Source organism: Portunus trituberculatus, chromosome 50 (assembly GCF_017591435.1).
Source record: "Portunus trituberculatus isolate SZX2019 chromosome 50, ASM1759143v1, whole genome shotgun sequence".
Taxonomy (NCBI): Eukaryota; Metazoa; Arthropoda; class Malacostraca; order Decapoda; family Portunidae; genus Portunus; species Portunus trituberculatus.
The window spans coordinates 30,808,233-30,830,815 of NC_059304.1; the positions used below are offsets into that span (position 1 = coordinate 30,808,233).

General features: G+C 50.0%; 1 protein-coding gene across 7 annotated transcripts in view; it reads left to right on the forward strand.

Moving 5' to 3' along the window:
* The first annotated feature begins 20,672 nt into the window (after positions 1–20,672).
* The window catches only part of LOC123500148 (mucolipin-3-like), a 608,730-nt gene continuing 606,819 nt past the window's right edge, over positions 20,673–22,583 (forward strand). For 3 of the 7 annotated variants that reach the window (XM_045248826.1, XM_045248829.1, XM_045248827.1), the window contains exon 1: positions 20,673–20,975. In XM_045248826.1, coding sequence (XP_045104761.1) covers positions 20,831–20,975 — 145 coding nt within the window. In that variant the 5' untranslated portion in view covers positions 20,673–20,830. The remainder of the gene's footprint in view (positions 20,976–22,583) is intronic. The other 4 variants (XM_045248825.1, XM_045248828.1, XM_045248830.1 and 1 more) reach the window with 2 other exon arrangements.

The window sequence follows — 22,583 nt, forward strand, 5'->3', positions numbered from 1 at the left end:
TATATATATATATATATATATATATATATATATATATATATATATATATATATATAAGTATACATTAATTAATACTCTCTCTCTCTCTCTCTCTCTCTCTCTCTCTCTCTCTCTCTCTCTCTCTCTCTCTCTCTCTCTCTAAGAGCTATACATTTCTTAATTATCTCTCTCTCTCTCTCTCTCTCTCTCTCTCTCTCTCTCTCTAAGAGGTATACATTAATTAATATTCTCTCTCTCTCTCTCTCTCTCTCTCTCTCTCTCTCTCTCTCTGCCTCCACCAGAATAGTTAACATGCTGTCTGAGCTGAATTTAACGCCACTTGTTGATAGAATCTACACGAACGTCACATACTTCAGTATCAAGTGTCTGCGCTCTCCCCATCTTGCTCCTCACTACTCCTGTGTCATCCGAGCAGCACTCGCCCTGGCGGACGTACCCTTGTCCGCACGGTCTGTGCTGACTTCCAGCGGCTCGCCATTGATGTTCCTGCAGCCGAGGTTGTCCTTGGTGTGCCACCCTGGCGAGTACCTAATCCACTTGTCTCCTTCACTCCTACATATAAGACGGACCATCCCCTCCTGCAGAAACAACTGGCCCTGAAGACCATCGCCAGCGTGTCTGCCTTGGTTCCCACTGCACACCACCTATACGTGGACGGTTCACTGCAGGCAGACGGGACTGCAGCCTGTGCCGTGTTCTCCCCTACTGTGGAGCCCCCAGGTGGGGATGGGTGGGTTGGCCGTCGTTTACCCAACGCGTCGAGTTCCACCTACTGTGAGCTCAATGGCCTATTGGACGCTGTTACCATCCTTACTGAGAGGGGACTGGACGGGGTGATCGTCTGTGACTCTAAGTCTGCCCTTCACGCCCTTTCATCTCCAAGACCTGCGAGACATATTGTGTCGGCTGGCCACTGCCCGTGACAGTGCTTTAGTTGTGTCCTTCCTATGGGTGCCGTCTCACGTGGGACTCACGGCTAATGATACTGTGGACGGTCTTGCTAAGGCTGTGTGTGGTCTCCCCTTGCCTGCAGTGCGTGCCGCGCCCTCCTTACGGTGCTACAGAAATACACTGTTTTCTGCTGTTAATGCCCTGACAGTGAATCGTAGGAACACCGAGCGTGCTGATAGTGTATCCATACAGCATTATGACAACTTCATTGACACCACGCACAAATATCGCCGCCACGGACTCATGGTCCGCAGACACAATGTCATAAGTGCTAGGCTTAGATTAGGTTACCGACCAGTGTGGCAGGTTTCCCAGGCTGAGGATGTGCCTCACTATTCCACCTGTAAGTTGTGTCACCTTGCCAACGCCAATACCCTCGAACATTATTGTCTCGCGTGCCCCACAGTGAGAAACTTGCTACCACAAGGGCAGGATTTAATATCTGTATGTAAATATCTCCTTCTGAATGATAACTTGGATTTGATGCTCATGAGACATCAATATTTTGGTGGTTACTAAATGTAAATATTTAAGTTTTCTAATTTGTGTGTGTGTGTGTGTGTGTGTGTGTGTGTGTGTGTGTGTGTGTGTGTGTCTGGATTCCAGTGTCCTGCGAGACATGTTTACTGTTACAAATGTGAATATTTCAGTTTTCTACTTTGCGCGCGCGCGCGCGCGCGCGTGTGTGTGTGTGTGTGTTTATTTTTTTGGATTCCAATGTGTCCTGTGAGACACGCTTACACTGTATACATTAATGTATATTTTGGTTTGCCGCCATATGGGCGTAATAAATTTATCAAATCAAATCTCTCTCTCTCTCTCTCTCTCTCTCTCTCTCTCTCTCTCTCTAAAAGCTATACATTTCTTAATTCTCTCTCTCTCTCTCTCTCTCTCTCTCTCTCTCTCTCTCTCTCTCTCTCTCTCTTTATAGTTTTTATTTAGAATGATGTGTGATTTCATATCACTGTGCGTTGGAAAACCATCAATCACTGAAATTTTACTTCACTATATAAGGCGTTTTCAGTAGCACTTTGCAAAAGGCGAACGGTCTATAAGTGCTAGCTTTTGGAGCGAACGCATCTACTGAAAACGATAGTAACACTGCCAGACGAATGTCCATCGTCGCCCGACGGAAAAACTATTGTACTCTTTAGTCGCAGCCCGCTGCCCGCAGGATCACGCCAAGCTGAGACGTATAGCCTCATTCCACCGTAATATTAAGATATTATTATGGGAATGGGATAATTGAATGCAAGGCTCAAATAAAACATTACACATTTAATTTCTGCAGGGAATATTTTCTGACGGCCCTGGTACATGCGACAGAGGCTGAATGCACATGTCCAAATGATTTTTGTAGCACAGATCTGCGTCTACCTTGTTCAAAAACATCTTGTCACAGACGTCACAGGTAAATCTGTTAAGTGTAAAAAAAACTTTTGGTAATTCTTTATAACAAGTCTGTCCCTCCCTTCCCCTCCATCCCCCAAACAAGCTTGGGGGCCTGTGGGGAATCGGGGGTTTTGGTGGGGAAAAAAACGCAATATGAGCATTAAAAAAAAAAAAAAAATTACGGAAATTTTCAATAATATTTCAAGTTTTTCCAACCTAATCTAACCAAGTATAACCTAATTTCTAATATAACCTAACTGGACCCCGCCTGCTAGGGCATTAAACTAACCTAATGTAACTTAGCCCCTCGTGGACCCCTCCGCTAGGGCATTAACCTAATTTAAGCTAACCTAACCTAATTGTGGGGGCTGCGTCTCCCCTGGATCCTTCCCCAACCACGCTAAGGCATTAACCTATCATAACCTAACCTAAGCTATCCTATACGGAGGAGAGGCGCAGCCTCCAGTGAACCCCCCGTTAGGATGTTAACCTAGTTTTAACAAGGAACCTAAAAAATGATAACCTTATGCCTCTCGAATGGCAGCGCGTGATTGGAAGGATTAGCTCTATAGATACACCATGAAATCCTTATATGCCGCTAACCACAAATCCCTGTTTATACCCACAAATCTGTTATAAACAATTGAAAATCATTTCAGTGTTTACTCTTGACTGGTGCTGAGCTCGCTGGACTTAGAAACTGACGGCCAAACTAGACGCTTGCGGCTCAGTTATTTTATGTTTACGGCAAGGTCACCAAGCCTTCTACATATGTGAGTTTCGTGTTTGTACGTGAAACGGACCTTTAAAAAGATTAACTAAATTGTTTTATAATACATGAGCGCCTATGGCGGTGTTGAGACCAAATAATAGAGGTGAATAGAGCCCTTAAGATCCCAGGTATCACTTCCCCTGTCACATTTTCCTACTTTATAAGGTATTACAGGTAATATACCCAGTATCCATTGATACACAATATGCCAAATAAGCCGCTATACCACTAGTGATTGCTTGTCATTCAGTAGTTACATTGGCAGAGACATTTTTGTTGTGGATCCCCTCAAATTATTGCACTGTCAGAGGCCATGATGTTGTGTGTTCGTTCGCCCAAAGTTTTCAGAGCACCACCATTAAAAAATATACCCAAATCTTCCGCAATATTGCTATAACCTTATGTCATTATCAAGTAACAGTGCAAATATCCCATCATATTTATATTTTACAATTAATGTGCTTAGATAATGAGTAACATACGAGATTCTCACATAACTGAAAATCCAAGTCGGAGTCACAAGCTTTGAAATGAGTAGCGTGAACAAGCTTAGTGTGAACCGTGGTCCATCCAGAGTGCCTAGTCCCAGATGTCTCGAGAGTGCAAGACTCTGTTTTCATTTAATTCAAACTGCAAGGAGAATTCTTATGAATTTCAATATCAGTAAACCGTTACTAAATGTATTTCCTTTACATGATAATACTTATCATATCTTCATGCTCCTCATAATAGTATATTTTATTGATTTAAAACTTACAGAGTTGGTAACTCGTCTCACAGCCAATGCACTGAATGCACATGTCCAAATGATTTTTGTAGCACAGATCTACGTCTACCTTGTTCAAAAACATCTTGTCACAGACGTCATAGGCAAATCTATTAAGGGCAAAAAAAGTGTTGGTAATTCTTTATAACAAGTCTGTCCCTCCCTTCCCCTCCATCCCCCCCACTCCCCCACAGAAAGCCGAAATATGGGCATCCAAAAAACTCTGGACACCCCTGCTAGGGTATTAACCTAACTTAACCTAACCTAGCCTAATGTAACCTAATCATGTGGGCTGCGCCTTTCCTGGACCCCCCTACGCTAGGGCATTAAATTAACATAACATAACCTAAGCTAATCTATACGGGGAGGAGCACAGTCCCCCCGTGGACTTTCGTTTAACGCTAGGGCTTTACCTAAAACGTACCATAACAAGCTAACAAGGGATCTAAAATATGATAACGTTATGCTTCTCGAGTGGCAGCGAGTGATTGGAGGGATTAGCTCTATAGATACCATGAAATCCTTATACGCAACTACCCACAAATCCCTGTTTATACCCACAAATCTCTGTAATAAACAACGGAAAATCATTTCAGTGTTTACTCTTGACTGGTGCGAGCTCGCTGGACTTAGAAAAATTCCAACTTCGCCGAACTCTCAAGTGATATATTGCGGCCAAACTAGACGTGTGCACCTTAATCTTTTTATGTTCATGGCAAGGTTACCAAGCCTTCTACATATGTGAGTTTCGTGTTTGTACTTGACATGAACCTTTTATAAAGATTAACCAAATTGTTTTATAATACGTGAGCACCTTAGACGGTATTGAGACCAAAATTAATAATAGAGGTGGATAGAGATTAATACAGAATATGCCAGATAAGACGTTACACAACTAGTGACTGCTTGTCATTCAGTAGTTACATTGGCCGAGACATTTTTGCTGCACATTCCTTCAAATTGTTGCATTGGTCACAGAGGCCGTGATGTTGTGTGTTCATTCGCCCAAAGTTTTCGGAGCACCACCATTAAAGAAATATACCCAAATCTTCCGCAATAGTATTGCTATAACCATATGTCATTATCAAGCAACACTGCAAATATCCTGTCATCTTTATATTTTACAAGTACTTTGCCTAGATAATGCCTAACCTACAAAAGGCTCACATAACTGGAAGACAAAGGCGGAGTCACATGCTTTGAAATACGTAGCATGAGCTAGGATGCACCCAGCCCCAGCCAGAGTGAGTAGTCCCAGATGTCTCGAGAGTGCAAGACTCTATTTTCATTTCATTCAAACTGCAAGGAGAATTCTTATGAATTTCAATATCAGTAAACAGTTACTTAATTCATTTCCTTTACATAATAGTACTTATCATATCTTCATGTTCCTCATGATAGTATTTTTTTATTGATTTATAACTTACAAAGTTGGCCACTCGTCTCACAGCCAATCAGCGTCAGTGTTCACTATCACATGACTCTGAGGACCGAACAGAAGTGAACACCCTCGAAAGGCCTGTGTGAGTGAATGGTGTTGGAGCGTTTGACTTCCGTAAGTGCTACTGAAAACGCCTATTAATGTTTTGTGTATAAGTTGCGATCGCAAGCTCCACCCAGTGGCTTAATTTTTTTAGTACACCAGGATAGCTAGGCGCACAGCGTCTCCTTCAATATGACCTCTTTGGTGGCTCCATATATATGACGTCAAATCAGCTGAGTGGAGCAGCTATGAAGAGGGAGCTGGGAATCGAGGCGAGCATGCAGGACGGTTTCTTTGAAAAAGTGCCGAATAAAGCTCACTCAACACCAAAGATTTTAGTGCCCTGGCAATGCAGCTGCCACACTTGTAGGATATAAAATATCAACGTACATGAACTCCAGTGGCCTGAATAAGGTATATTCAACACAAGATCAAGGCATTTATAATCCCTGCTCCACTCCTATTGGCTCATCCATTAGCCAATCACAGCTGGAGTATCCACCTAGCCGCCAATTGAGTTGCTTCCGGTCGCGGCACATTCGGTTAGCCTGAAGTACCATGGTATAAGTAGGCTACGCCAGGTATTCTCAATCCCTCCAACCCCATGGGCGGAGATGACGTCAACGAGAAGTTTAGAGGGAGAGGTGGGGGGTGAGTGTTTTCTGTGTGGGAGGATAAAAAAGAAAACGAGGAATGCATTCCATTAGCACCATATACTAATGTATAATTCCTCTCTCTCTCTCTCTCTCTCTCTCTCTCTCTCTCTCTCTCTCTCTCTCTCTCTCTCTCTCTCTCTCTCTCTCTCTCTCTCTCTCTGTGTGTGTGTGTGTCTGTCTGTCTGTCTGTCTCTGTCTGTCTGTCTGTCTGTCTGTTTCTCTCTCTCTCTCTCTCTCTCTCTCTCTCTCTCTCTCTCTCTCTCTCTCTCTCTCTCTCTCTCTCTCTCTCTCTCTCTCTCTCTGTGTGTGTGTCTGTCTGTCTGTTTCTCTCTGTCTGTCTGTCTGTCTGTCTGTCTGTCTGTCTGTCTGTCTGTCTGTCTGTCTGTCTGTCTGTCTCTCTCTCTCTCTCTCTCTCTCTCTCTCTCTCTCTCTCTCTCTCTCTCTCTCTCTCTCTCTCTCTCTCTCTCTACCCAAAGAAAACGGTCGGTGTAACCGTGTTGGCCTTCCACAGGTACAGCCTGAGTGGAACTGAGTTCGCTTCCACATCCTACCCACCTGTCCAACTTCCGCGTGACGTCACAGTGGCTGCGCAAACGTGAACCACTTTAGGAATAAGACTCCGCCCATTGAGAATACCTGGCGTAGCCTACTCATACTATGTGAAGTACCACATCTGCAGCAAAAACGCAACGCTACCAACGTGCCAGCGCTGCTAACGCTATCCTCACTACTCAGCATCGCCACAACAATATTGTTGATGCTCCCAGCCTCCCTACATTTAAATCCAGATTGCAATCTTTTTTAGGCGCAGAATTGGTCTCCTCATTTTACGTTTATCCCTTGATATTTTCAGGCTTTATTTTTCTATGAATGATACACTCAACATGTACGAGTAGTGCTGCCCGTGTACTTGACTGGAGTATCTGTCTTGAACTCATGGGCCTGTCCCTCGATTGTCCAGTCTGGCTGGACCTAGGGTGGCAAGGCCCTACCAGGTGAGTTGAACAGTTGAGTTGATCACACTTCCTAATAGTGTAACAGAGAGAGAGAGAGAGAGAGAGAGAGAGAGAGAGAGAGAGAGAGAGAGAGAGAGTTCTGATTGATTGATTAATAACTTTATTGTTGTAGAAGTGTATACAACAAGGTAGGGAGTCGGGTCATGCCGACCACCCCCTAAACATGGGATTTAAGAGTGCGTCAGGAGGCGAAGGTGAAGCACGTCCTGCCACGCCTCTGGCACCACAGCGTCCTACTCTCCCGCACCCCCAACCTGGGAGAGCGATACCTGCTGGTGCACCCAAGCGAGCCCCTAGGTCACAGCGGCGAGCTTGGCTTGCACCTGGTCCAGTGTCCGAGCAGCCATGGGTACCCACTCCTCATCCGTGTCCATGTCATCCAATACCAGGTCCGCCTCTACAGAGGGTGACCCAGACCACGGAGGCGTGCAGTCCGGCACAGACAGGGGCTGGGCCGGGGCCGGCTGGAGCGGTGGCTATATTGGAGCCGGTGGCTGGACTCGCTGGGGCCAAGAACTAGCCGGCACACCCTGGGGCTGGCTATTAGAGGCAGACTGGGGCGAAGGATGAACTGGGACAGACACTGGCTGGGGCCGCGGGCTGGCTGGCGCACTCTGGGGCTTGTTACCTGGAGCAGGCTGGACAGTAGCAGATACTGGTTGGGGCCGGGGGCTGGCCGGCACACTCTGGGGCTTGTTATCTAGGGCAGGCTGGACAGTAGCAGACACTGGTTGGGACCGGGGTCTGGTTCTTGCGGGCAGGTTGGGGCGCGGGCTGGACAGGGGCGGGTACTGGCTGGAGCGGTGGGCTCGCTGCGTCCCGCTGTCGCTTGAAGGCAGTGACCCTAACACGCAAGTCCCTGACCTCGGCCCGGATCCCCAGCAGGAGCTGCACCACGTCCTGGAGGATCGCAGGCACGCCAGACTGCGATGCGGGGGCTGCATCTTCAGCCCCTACCACAGCGGCATAGTAAGGGGCATTCCTGCGTGGCACAGGGACAGGTGGCCGTGTGGCAGGGACGGGAGGGTGAGCTGCCCCAGACTAGGCTGGGGCAGCTGTGCTGAGCAGGGGCGGAAATGCTGATGGCTGAGCGACTGGCAGAGGCAGAGCAGGGAAGTCGGACCAGGACGGGGCACCATTTGCCCAAGCATTGTGTTGCGGAGCTGGGGCGGGCCGAAAAACTACCCTGGAGGGGCCGACAGTGCTGCCGGGGGTCTGTGGCTCCCTGACGGGCCTGGGCCGAGCAGGGTAGCAGCACGAAGAGACGTTGTGGTCGCCCCCACAGTTGCAACACAGCGGGACGACTCTGGTGTCAGCACGTATCTTCTCCAGGCAGCGGGAGGAAAGATGACTCCCAGAACAGTACCTGCAGCGCGGCGCCGACTTACACTTCCAGCTCTGATGCCCGAACCGACAGCAGTGGCCGCACAGGTCAGGCTCAGGGTGTACAGGCCCACGTGGAAGCGGCCCAGGCCGTGGAGGTGCATCGAGCTGGGCACGGCCCCTTCAACGAGGCCCAGGAGCTGAGGGTGGGGCTCACCTGCGACGACGCGCCTCTTGAGCCAAAGGAAAGTCTCTGGCGTGGAGAGAAGGTCAACATTGATGGTGGTAGACACGCCATGAACGATGACCATCTGCTGCCGGGCGTCAGGGTCCACTGGGGTCATGGTGAGGCCGAGGAAGCCCTCCTTCACCAACATGTTGTATGCTGGTGACCGAGGGTTGACCGTCAGGTACGGCCTGCGCCTACCCTCCTTCATGAGTGGCTCCAAGAACGGGTGTTGTTTGAGCAGCGCCAGGAACCACTCGTAGAGTTGGGCCAGAGTCTTGCCGTGCCCCTCGGAAAACCTCACACGGCAACGGGAAGCACCTGGCTGAGGCGAGGAAGCACGAGAGGCGGCGACGGTATCCATGACAAGGGTGGCGAGTCCATAGAGGCGGAGGCAGCAGCGAGGGTGCAGGGGTTGACCCTTTGTCTGGTCAGGTCAGGGGAGGCCATGCGGTCAGCGGCGGCGGGGAGACAAAGCTTCTCCACTCCACCAACAGGAAGTTTTACCCTTTTAACATGAATAATGGTCTCCCTTGACTGACCTGCCAGAAGACAGGTGTCCTGGCTATCCACAGGAGAGGCCGTGAAGGTCTGCTCCTCAGAGAGGACCTCAACACTTCTTTTCTTTGTAGGGGCTTTGTTCATACAGAACAGAGCGAGGAAAATAGACACCCGCCAGCCACGGGTCGTGGGTGTTAACCAAGGACAGTCGACGTATGCGATGCAAGTAAGGAGTATGGTGTGGCCCAGGCGGAGGCGGGCAAAAGACGCATATATATATATATATATATATATATATATATATATATATATATATATATATATATATATATATATATACATGTTTTATTTGCCTTATAAGTTCATAACCACGAGAGAATGCAGGAAAAAATAGGGGGTGAGGGGGGGGTGAAGCATGATAGAAATTTTAAGTTACTCCTAACAACGTTTTCTATGAAAGTACTCGCTTTCAACAGATGGCAGCACTGTCGCTGTCCTCCAAACTTTAACCCACACCAAAACTTCCTCTCTGTATATTCCTTGGTGTTAACCAAGGATTCTAGGGAGGATATACGGGTTCAATGGGCGGGCTGGAGGAATTGATTAGGGAACCTCACTTCTAACAGATGGCGCGCGGGTCGCAGGTAGTAAGGGGGTGAGGGATGAGGGGGGTCCATCAGCGGGGGAAGATGAGCGCCGTTACAAGATTCAAAGAGTCAGTCAGTCACGGGAAGGAGCGCAAGGCACATCAACCATTGCCCGCCTCCACTTGGGCCACACCATGCTCAGTGCTCACTTGCACCACCTACGTCTGTCTTGTGACCCCTTCTGCCCTTGGTGTAGGACTACCCCTGAGTCCATGGAACATTTCCTGCTTCAATGCCCACGTCTCCTCTCTCAATATACTGCATTACGCTCCCGGCTCTCCGCCCTGGCCATCACAACACTCAACCTGCCCACCCTTCTGGCGGCCTCAGGCGTCCACCTCTCCTGGCAACCCTGCTGTCCTTCGCCTTACTTGTGCCTTCTTGAGGAAGACCGGCCAGCTACCACGCCTGTGATACCCACACAGGACTACCCCAGGGCTCATAAGGATCCATAGATCTTCATGGCCTCTTTTGGATTCTTATGAGCCCTGGGATAGTCCTGTGTGGGTATCACAGGCGTGGTAGCTGGCCGGTCTTCCTCAAGAAGGCACAAGTAAGGCGAAGGACAGCAGGTTGCCAGGAGTGATGTACGCCTGAGGCTGCCAAGAGGGTGGGCAGGTCGAGTGTTGTGATGACCAGGGCGGAGAGCCGGGAGCGTAATGCAGTATGTTGAGAGAGGAGGCGTGGGTATTGAAGCAGGAAATGTTCCATGGCCTCAGAGGTAGTCCTACACCAAGGGCAGAAGTGGTCACGAGACAGTCGACGTATGCGATGCAAGTAAGGAGTATGGTGTGTCCCAGGCCCAGGCGGAGGAGGGCAGAAAACGCATATATATATATATATATATATATATATATATATATATATATATATATATATATATATATATATATATATATATATATTGTGAGGGCCACCGCATTATTTCCCCTTTATTTAATTATATTATATGTGTAGCCTCTGGCCCAGGCGCGGGTTGTCGCTGTTCCGCTGTGCAGCCACCCACCCTCTCTTTGTCTCCACCATTTTGTGTGCCTGCGAGCTTCACATCAGTCTCAAGGTAGCCTTCAGCGGAGATAGACACGCACTCTCGTCGGTCTGGCACAGTGTTAGGGAGATTCGTGTTGCTGGGCTTCTCTTGTTGCTCATTAGTCATCGGTCTGGGAGTTGTGCCCTCCTGTTGAGTAGCTGGCTTGTTACTCGGTAGACCGTGGCTGTGTAGAACAACGGGCTTGTTGTTCTGAGAAAGTGTGGCCGTTTGGGGCTGCATTTCTAGTGCGTTCGTCCACTCGGGTGTGGCGACGCGGAGAGACACGCTTTGTCTCGTCCTGTTTTTGCTGTTGTGGTGGCCGTGGTCACCAGTGTGTTTGGTGGGCGGCTGTGTGCCCCCACCATCTGTTGTGTAGTATCAATAGTATACTGTTTACAGTACCGGCCAGTCTTCAGCGGAGTTAACACGTACGTTCTCGGCACAGGAAGAGACACGTGTGACTGGACTGTGCTTTACAAGTACTCATTAGTCATGGGTCTGGGAGTTGTGCCCTCCCTTGAGTAGCTGGCTTGCTACTGGGTAGACCGTGACTGTTAGAGCAACGGGCTTGTTGCTCTGGGAGAGGTGTAGTAGGTTTGGCTGCACTTCTGTTTTGCGTCCGTCCTGTAGTGTGGCGGCAACGCGTGGGAGAGACGCGGCATTGTCTCGTCCTGTTTGTTTGCTGGTGGCCGTGGTCACCAGTGGGGTTTGGTGGGTGGCTGTGTGCCCCCACCATCTTTTGTATAGTTTCAGTAGTATACTGTATTGTAGTGGTAGTAGCCACGCACACTATTGAATGCTGAGAGGCTTCATGTCGGTCAGTGGTGCGTAGTTGTCGTCCGCCAGACTTTTCTGCGACGAGTATTTGGACTCTGTTTAGCTGGTGTCACCCGTAGGTGGTGTCTGGGCTTGTGTGTACATCACCGGATGTGCTGTACACATCATATATTTCAGTAGTAGTAGGCCAGGGATGTCAGTCTAATAGGTGTTAGTAAGCACTTGTTGTAGTAGGATAGTATAGTAATATATACTGCACGTTTTGTCCCAGTCTGTGAACCCTCACAGCCTGGATGCAAGGCGTGTGGAGAGGCATTGATACTTCATAGAAGTGGGTGGAATTGTCCTGGTGGGCGGCTTCTCTAGGGGGTATTAAGGCCTCGCCCTGTTACACATAATATCTACCATTTATAAATTCTACATGGTTGGGTACAGGAGGAGAAGGAGTTGCTGAGGAGATTTCCTTACAGTGGAGGAAATTATACACTGTTGGCGACCTGGAAAGAACCTGAGGGTTACGGCGGCTGTGAGTTATAGTAGTGGGGACTCTGTGGAGTTTTATATTCCCCACGGTACTGACCGTAACAACGTTGGCGATTTTGCCAGAATAACACTCGAGTGAGCTGTAGCAGCTAACTGCAGCCGTGTGGCGTACGTAAACCATAACAATATATATATATATATATATATATATATATATATATATATATATATATATATATATATATATATATATATATATATATATATATATATATATATATATATATATATATATATATATATATATATATATATATATATATATATATATATATATATATATATATATATATATATATATATATATATATATATATATATATATATATATATATAAACATGTTTTATTTGCCTTATAAGTTCATAACCACGAGAAAATGCAGGAAAAAATAGGGAGTAGGGAAGGAAGCATGGGAGAAATTTTAAGTTACTCCTAACAACGTTTTCTATGAAAGTACTCGCTTCCAACAGATGGCAGCACCGTTGCTGTCCTCCAAACTTTAACCCACACCAAAACTTCCTCTCTGTATATTCCTCGGTGCTAACCAAGGATTCTAGGGAGGATATACGGGTTCAATGGGCGGGCTGGAGGAATTGATTAGGGAACCTCGCTTCTAACAGATGGCGCATGGGTCGCAGGTAGTAAGGGGGTGAGGGATGGGGGGGTTCATCAGCGGGGCAGGATGAGCGCCGTTACAAGATTCAAACACTGACAAACAGTCAGTCAGTCATGGGAAGGAGTGCAAGGCACATCAACCATTGCCCACCTCCGCCTGGGCCACGAAGGTGTATTGCAGCAGCCTCCCAGATATGTACGTGTGCCTGTGTGAGTGTGGAGCAGCGTCATAAGAGAGTACATATGGGTAGTACATATGAGTACATATGTGCAGACTTTAGCTAAAGGGTGAGCGAGGTGTTGGTTGCTCGTGTTTATGAAACTGTCACACCTTAATGGAAGGGACGCTGAGCTAGGCCTCCATGACGGAGGAGATGTGACCCCGGAGGTCACGGGGAGATAAGAGTGTGTGTGTGTGTGTGTGTGTGTGTGTGTGTGTGTGGGTGAGGGCACTGGCCAGCCCTGGGATAATTGTCATACGGTACCGTGTAAATAAAGGCATGCATGTGTGAATTGCTTGTAGCCAGCATTATCAGGGATATATTGGTAATTAGCGGTTAAGGTAGATAGCGTTACCTAATAAGCTGAAATAGACTCGTAAGGACATTGCCTGGCAGGTGCGACGGCACAGGAGGCGTGGTTTGTGGGGCACTGTGTGGCACCGACGAGGACAGAGGACAGGAGTGTAGCAAGAGACCTCGAAGGAACAAGTCGTACTCTGGGGAGCAGTCAGAGAGTGAACGAGAGACAGAGAGACAGTGAAGTGCCTGACGAACTAACAAAGTGTTACCCGTACTTTGTTGCCGCCCCTGCCCTGTCCTGTGTGCCGCCGCCACCTGTTCCCGGTGACTCGTGTATAGTTGCTGTAATATAGAGAAATAAGGAAGAAGTGTTTCCTTCTCCCCACTCTGTGTGACTGAGCTGAGTGAGAGTGGGTGCTATAGAAGCAGACAGCCAGGCCTGAGAGAGCGATCTGCCCGCCGCTCCACCCCAGCCGCGCCGCGCCACCCAGGTAAAGTCCTTCTCCCCGACACACACGCCCCGAATCCCGAGAAGATTGTGAGGCGTCCCTCCCTGAAGAAGAAGCTGAAGGAGGGTCGCAGCACTTGGTGTCAGGAGTGGGATCCTAAGGGCGTCTTGTGTGTTGTGGCGGAAGGCAAGGTACTACCTGACGGAGGTACAATGGCTGACGGCGAGCAGATCGTGAAGAAGGAAGTTGTGGGCGAGGAGCCGCCTTCAATGGCTGAACTCATGTGTATGTTGGTGGCGATCCAGCAGGAATTGACTACCGTCAGGCACGAAGTGACTACCGTCGGGCAGGGATTGATTACCGTCAGGCACGAAAACGAACTCCAATGTGCGACGCTGAAGAAGGAGATGAAGGAGGAGTTGGGGCGATGGCAGATGCCATGCGAGCGACGGCAGGCCCAGTGAGAAGAATGAGTGCTCAGTCGCACAGCGCTCATCCCGTCTGCTCTGGGCTAGCGTCCGGCTGGCGGGGTGAGACCGACGAGGAGTCTGAGGGCGACGAGACGGAAAACTCCTCGGACTGTCTCCCACCCTGCCCCCCGCTAGCCCTTCCCGCAGCCGCCCCACCCAAGACTGCCTCCCCGCCTCACCAACGGAAAGCTCGCTCTCCCCCTGCCGCCTCCCGCCTCGAGCTTCCTCCCAGCCAGCGGCCGCCCCCTCTGCGCCCCCCAGGCGGCCTAGACCACAGGAGTTCGACGGAAGGGTGTCGCTGGAGGCTTACCTGGCCCAATTCGAAGTCGTGGCTCGAGCGCAAGGCTGGAGTCAAGAGGAGCGCGCCCTGAATCTTGTGACAAGTTTGAAGGGGCCAGCCGTGGAGGTGTTAAGTCAGTTAACACCTGCACAACAGGAGTCCTACACCGACGTAGTGGGCGTCTTGGAGAGGCGCTACGGACACCAGTACCAGGCAGAGGTGTATCGGGCGAGGTTCCGGGCCCGAGTCCGAGGACGCGGAGAAACGTTACAACAGCTGGCACAAGATTTGGAGCATCTGATGCGGAAGGCGTACCCACGGGCATCAGAAGAAACTGCAACGCTGCTGATGAGGATCAGTTCATTGATGCGCTGGAGGACGCGCAATCGCAGATTTACGTGAAGCAGGCGCATGTTGCAAATCTGCAAGAGGCCCTTGCCCGGGCACTGGAGTTCGAGTCCTTCGTTAAGACTAGCGCCGGGAGGTCCAGGACAGACTCGAAAGAAACCAACGCTACCGACGGAGCCGGGCGAAGGACGGGCCAGGAGAAGCAGAGCAAGGCCGTTCAGAGGGGCATGTTGGAACTGTAAGGAGACGGGACATAGGAAGCAAGATTGTCGCCGGTCCCCAGCCCCGCTCGGTCTCATTCCGCCGAGCAGGTGGGGCAGTACGTGTACCAGCCCTGCTGCTGGGGTTGTGGCCAACTGGGCCACCTCTCTCGGTCCTGCCCCCAGAAGACGCAGGCGGGCAGGAGAACACGGGCGGGAAACACCGCCTGGCTGGGGAGCGGGGCCGCACACCAGCCGTCATCACCCAGGCCCCACTCCCGCTAACTGGCCGCCGCTCTGTCGCCGCTGCAGCTGCTGCCGCCCTCACCTCCCAGGTTGAAGGCGTGATCGATGGACGACCGTGTTGCCTTACCGTGGATACTGGGGCGGACAGGACGCTCGTCAGGAAGGGCGTCATCGCAGCAAGGAACCTCCCCTTGCCCCACAGAAGATGTGTGGAGTGACGGGGCACTGCAGCGCGATGCGGGGACCAGTGGAGGCGCGGATAGAGGTGGGAGGCGAGGAGATGCAGCTACCTGTGTACGTGGCTGACCTGGAGGAACCCTGCCTCCTGGGTATCGACTACCTGACGAAGGGCCGGGCTTGTATCGACTTCGGGAAAGGAACGCTGAGGGTACATGATACGGAAGTGCCCTTACTCCCCGAGGACGCCTGCCCTCAGGTAGCAAGCGCCCGGTCTGCTGGCCTGGCCTCAGGGAGCAGGACAAGGGGCGAGCAACAACGGCGCCGGGAGGTGAGCGGGCGCGGTGATCAAGTGGAGCCAGCAGGTGAGGTGCAGCGGCTGCCAGCCGGGCGGGCAGCGGGGAGCGTGGCAACACCGGTCGCCACCAGCGGGCGGGCGGTGAGGAGCGCGGCGCACCCGGCCGCCACCAGCGGGCGGACAGCGAGGAGCGCGATACAGCCTGCTGAAAGGGACGGTGACGGAAGACGTGTGCCGGAGCACCTACGGGAGATGCTGCAGAAGAGTATGGAGCGTCTGAGCACTGAGCAAGCAGTACAGTTGCGGAGGATGCTGTGCGTGTACGCTGATGTCTTCTCGAAGGAGACACGGACCTGGGCTGCACGAATCTGGTTCAACATCGCATCGATACCAGTGGCAGCCACCCAATCAAGCACGCACCACGAAGAATACCTCCCGCTCGACGTCAGGAGATGGAGAAAGCGGTGAGAGGCTTACAGGCGCAAGGTGTGATCGAGAAATCGAACAGCCCGTGGTCTTCTGCAGTAGTTTTGGTGAAGAAGAAAGATGGGTCGACGCGTCTCTGTGTAGACTACAGAGCCCTGAACGACGTCACGGTGAAGGATTCCTATCCACTACCCAGGATTGACGACACGCTGGATGCACTGACAGGTGCCCGCTGGTTCTCCACTCTGGATCTGAAGTCTGGCTATCATCAGGTGGAGGTGGCGGACGAGGATAAAGAGAAGACAGCATTCTCCTTTGGGCAGGGACTATGGCAGTTCCGCGTCATGCCCTTCGGATTATGCAATGCACCAGCGACCTTTGAAAGGCTGATGGAGCGGGTACTGGAGGGCCTGCAGTGGAAGACTGCCCTCGTCTACCTGGACGATGTGGTTGTTTTCGGACGCACCTTCGAGGAGGAGCTGCAGAGGCTGGAGGACGTCCTTCTGCGGTTGAGGAGAGCTAATCTGAAGCTTAGCCCGAAGAAGTGTCTGTTGTTCCAGCAGGAGGTGCCCTTCCTCGGGCATGTCGTCAGCGAGGACGGGTGCGCACCGATCCACTGAAGGTGCGAGCTGTGGCAGAGTGGCCTGTCCCGACCAATGTGGGCGAAGTGAGGAGCTTCGTGGGCCTGTGCACGTACTATCGTAGGTTCGTGAAGGACTTCGCCAGCATAGCGGCGCCCTGCACCACCTGACAAGAAAAGGGGCCCGATTTTGCTGGGATGCTGGGTGTCAGACAGCCTTTGAGCGGCTGAAGGAGGCGCTGGTGAACGCTCCTGTGCTGCCATACCCGGACCCCGCTTGCCCGTACGTCGTGGATTGTGACGCTAGTGCTGAGGGCGTGGGAGCGGTGCTGTCGCAGCTGAAGGACGGACGCGAGCATGTGGTGGCGTACTACAGTAACAAGTTCAGTCACGCGGAGAGAAATTACTGTGTCACGCGGAAGGAACTTCTGGCGGTGGTGAAGAGTCTAGAAAACTTTCACCCGTACCTGTATGGGGCAAAGTTTACTGTGAGGACGGACCACGCAGCCCTGCGGTGGTTGAAGACGATGAAGAATCCTGAGGGGCAGTTGGCGAGGTGGATCGGCAGGCTGGAGCAGTACGATTACTGCGTCGAGCATCGCCCTGGGAGAGTCCACAAGAACGCTGACAGCCTCAGCAGACGTCCATGTGAGCCTGAGTGTCACCATTGCAGCAGGAAGGAGCCAGAAGAAGTCTGCAGGCTGACACGAGTCCATGGCGCGGAGGGTGACGGAGACACGCTTCTGCAGGAGGCGCAGAGGAAGGACCCGGATCTCCACCCAGTAGTAAAGTGGCTGGAGGAAGGTCAAGGTCGCCCTGGCGAGCAAGAAGTGGCAGCCCTGAGCCCAGCTACGAGATTCTACTGGAGGCAGTGGGACACGCTGAAATTGAGTAGAGGAGTACTGGTGAAGAAGTGGCTGACACCTGACGGAGGGATGATGTACTGGCAGACAGTCATTCCTCGTGATATGAGAGCTAGCCTGATGCGGGAGATGCATGAGGGCGTCGCCAGTGGGCATCTAGGAGTGAAGAAGACACTCAGTCGTCTACGACAGCGGTTCTACTGGCTGGGGATGCGCAAGGATGTACAAGAATGGTGCCGAGTGTGCGACACCTGTAACGCCAAGAAGGGACCAGCACGGAAGGGTAGAGCGCCGCTACAGCTGTATCAGGTGGGAGCCCCGATGGAGCGAGTAGCAGTAGACATCGTGGGGCCGCTACCCGCGACTGCAGCTGGCAATCGTTACATCTGTGTTGCCATGGACTACTTCACGAAATGGCCCGAGGCGTACGCACTGCCGAACCATGAAGCAGTGACTGTAGCAGAGGTACTGGTGGAGCAGTTCTTCACCAGGTTTGGTGTGCCTGGAGAGCTGCATTCCGATCAAGGCCGCGAGTTTGAGTCGGAGGTATTCGGCGAGTGTTGCCAGCTAATGGGCCTGCGGAAGACGAGGACAACACCACTGAGGCCGCAGTCTGACGGGATGGTGGAGCGCTTCAACAGGACACTGGCTCAGGAACTGGCCAAATACTGTACAGAGGGACAGACAGAGTGGGACCGGAAGCTTCCCGCTCTGCTCATGGCATACAGGTCTGCCGCGCACGAGGCCACCACCTACACGCCGGCCCGGCTTATGATGGGCCGGGAGCTTCGCCTGCCGGTGGACTTGACAACAGGACGCCCTCCAGATGAAGAACTGCCTACTGTGGCCACGGACTACGCCATAGCACTGCAGGAGCGGCTAGTGGAGGCTCATCATCAGGTGCGAGGACGACTTAAGCTGGCAGGCGAGGCCATGAGGCACCGCTATGACCGGGGAAGTCGCGCGGCTGAGTTTGCAGTTGGCGACAAGGTGTGGCTTTACAACCCCCGCCGGCGGAAAGGTCTCTCACCGAAGCTGCAGAGCCCCTGGGAGGGGCCATACACTGTCATCGAGAAGGTGTCGGAGGTAACCTTCCGTATTCGTCGAGGACAACGCGGGAAGCCCAAGATAATTCATGCTGACCGACTGTGGAGATACCACGGGCCGGGGAAGTTCACCTGGGGCCAAGCCCCGTGTGACAGCAGCAGTGAGGAGGAGGAAGCTGCCCTTGCTATAGTAGCAGAGGACGTAACGGGGCCTGACGCCGGCCTCGTGGGCAGCGAGGACGGTGGAGCGGGGATGAAGAAGCTGAGTCAGGAGTGGGTGACTCACCGCCAGCCGCCGCCCGCCGCCCACCCCGCCAGCGTCGACCACCACGGAGATTGCAGGACTATATTCTAGATGAGGAAACAGATTTGAGTAGCTAGGATGTAAAATGTGGAGGACGAGACTAGGGAAATAGTCGAGACGACTATTTATGTGGGAGGGGGGCAGTGTTGCGAAGGTGTATTGCAGCAGCCTCCCAGATATGTACGTGTGCCTGTGTGAGTGTGGAGCAGCGTCATAAGAGAGTACATATGGGTAGTACATATGAGTACATATGTGCAGACTTTAGCTAAAGGGTGAGCGAGGTGTTGGTTGCTCGTGTTTATGAAACTGTCACACCTTAATGGAAGGGACGCTGAGCTAGGCCTCCATGACGGAGGAGATGTGACCCCGGAGGTCACGGGAGATAAGATAAGTGTGTGTGTGTGTGTGTGTGTGTGTGTGTGTGTGTGTGTGTGTGGTGAGGGCACTGGCCAGCCCTGGGATAATTGTCATACGGTACCGTGTAAATAAAGGCATGCATGTGTGAATTGCTTGTAGCCAGCATTATCAGGGATATATTGGTAATTAGCGGTTAAGGTAGATAGCGTTACCTAATAAGCTGAAATAGACTCGTAAGGACATTGCCTGGCAGGTGCGACGGCACAGGAGGCGTGGTTTGTGGGGCACTGTGTGGCACCGACGAGGACAGAGGACAGGAGTGTAGCAAGAGACCTCGAAGGAACAAGTCGTACTCTGGGGAGCAGTCAGAGAGTGAACGAGAGACAGAGAGACAGTGAAGTGCCTGACGAACTAACAAAGTGTTACCCGTACTTTGTTGCCGCCCCTGCCCCGTCCTGTGTGCCGCCGCCACCTGTTCCCGGTGACTCGTGTATAGTTGCTGTAATATAGAGAAATAAGGAAGAAGTGTTTCCTTCTCCCCACTCTGTGTGACTGAGCTGAGTGAGAGTGGGTGCTATAGAAGCAGACAGCCAGGCCTGAGAGAGCGATCTGCCCGCTGCTCCACCCCAGCCGCGCCGCGCCACCCAGGTAAAGTCCTTCTCCCCGACACACACGCCCCGAATCCCGAGAAGATTGTGAGGCGTCCCCTCCCTGAAGAAGAAGCTGAAGGAGGGTCGCAGCAATATATATATATATATATATATATATATATATATATATATATATATATATATATATATATATATATATATATATATATATATATATATATATTTGCTACGGGCAATGTGGGCGACCGCCCACGGCGAAATCTATTTGGGATTTGGAGACGCAGGAACGCCCCTCCGACTACCTTCTCAAAAAAAGAAAAAAAAAAATCTCCAATTTTCTACACCAATGCCACTAACTTCCACGCCAAGTTAGAGAAGTGGTGGGTGGGGGTCATGTATACAGGGTGTGTTTCAAAAGAAAAAGGCAAGGAGTAGGGGGGGATATCAACTTTTGCCTCTGGGCTGAGATCTGGCGACCGCTGGCAACTCCCAACCCGTGCAACGGAGAAGAGGTAATTTATATAATCTTTGTAGGTGACGGAATGTCTTTAGTATGGTAGTGCCACTTCAAGATTAGTATGGTGGTATACGCGCGTGCTGTCCGCCCCATGATTTCCTTGGAATCCTCCCATGATTATGTTTATTTATCTTCATCATCCCTGATATTATAAATTACTGGATTTTTTTTTTATTTATAAAAATAATCATGCATTATCTAAGATTAATAATAGGTAATATTATAAGAGTAATATAAGGAAAATCGGAAATAGAAAATCATTGTAATGATCAAAACAATTTGTCACTGAAGACTGGTCACTCACGGACTCACCAATCGGCAATCAGCTGATATAACCACAACAAAGAAAGTAGTAAACAACTTATCATAGCAGAAAGGATTCTGGTGTTGCATGGAGAGTGACGCAAGGTTTTGAAGAAAAAGATATTGTTTTAGAAAATGAATCCTGCTAACCACGGGCAATGTCACATTCGCCGAAATTCTCGAGATGGGAGAAGTGAAGGTGTAAATCGGGAGGAGCTTGAGCACACTGATATAAGCCAGAACGGGATAGAGAGTTTAGAAGAGACTCCATCACACAAAGGTGAGGAAAAAAACAATTATTATGACTGTGAGGCACAAAAGACTGCACCAAAATCAAGTTAGGTATTTTTGTTCTTGGTTTTACGTCAGTGACTGTGAGGATGGCACATCAATTGATCTTTACTATTAGTCCTTGTTGGGGTATATCTAGAGAATGAGGCCTTCCTTTTCGCCACTAGACCTCTCCCTATCACCAGCAAAGTTGGGGACCTGTTGGGAAATCGAGGTTTTTTGTGTGCGGAAAGCCAATATAGACAATGAGATAGGTAGCCAGATCAGAGAGAAGAAGAGGGCATATAGAGAGTTGCAGAAAAGTGGGGAAGATGTAGATTTGATTAGGTACAGACAGGTCAGATGTGATTTGAGTAAGGTTATAAAAAAAAGTAAAAGGCAGGCAGAGATAAAACTAGCTAGAGCTGGGAGTAAAGATCCCAAAAAATTATATAGTTATTACAAGGTCAGTGATAAAAGAAATAAGGATAGGATTGGACCACTCAGAAAAGATGGTGTAGTAGTGGATCAAAATGAAGACATAGTAGAATTATTGAATGAACAATTTTCTTCAGTATTTACTAAAGAATAGAAAATCCTGTTACAAACAGTGCGACGAGTAGTTTAAGAGCTTTAGAAAATATTGATATAAAACCGGGAATTATTAGGAAATTTATTCTTGAACTAGACGATAGGAAAGCTAGTGGTCCTGATGAGCTACATGCCAGAGTACTTAGGGAGGGTGTAGACAGTATTTCTGAAGCACTTAAGTTAATCTTTGAAAGATCACTTAGGTTTGCTGAGATACCTCAGGACTGGAAGTTATCTAATGTTACTCCAATATTTAAAAAAGGTAGGAAGGATGATGCTAATAATTATAGACCGATCAGTTTAACTAGTATAGTATGTAAGATACTAGAGAAAATCATTAAGGGTAGTATTTGGGAGCATTTAAATGAGAATAGATTAATTAGAGATACCCAACATGGCTTTAGATCAGGGAGGTCCTGTCTTACAAATTTGCTCGATATCTTAGAATATATTACCAAGGAGTTAGATGATGGAAATAGCATAGATGTTATATATCTAGATTTTAGCAAGGCGTTTGATAAGGTACCGCATAGGAGGCTAGTGTACAAATTGAGACTACATGGGATAGGGGTAGGTTAGTTGATTGGATTAGTGAATGGCTTTCTGATAGGAAACAGAGAGTAGTATTAAATGGGGCAATGTCTGAGTGGAAGGAAGTGGTTAGTGGGTACCCCAAGGATCAGTGCTAGGACCTCTTCTTTTCTTGGTGTACATTAACGATTTAGATATAGGAATTAGTAGCAAAGTATCAAAGTTTGCAGATGATACTAAGATAGCATGTGCAGTACAGGGTGAAAAGGACAATTACAGAATACAACGAGACCTGGACAGGCTGATAGCATGGGCAGACAGGTGGCAGATGGAGTTTAATTCTAAAAAGTGTCGGGTTATGCATTTAGGTAAAGACAACACAAACTTTAACTATGAGATGGAGGGATGTTGGCTAGAGGCAGTAGAGGAAGGAAAGGATTTAGGAGTAGTGATAGACAGGACTATGAAATTTTCAAAGCAATGTTTAGAAGCAAGA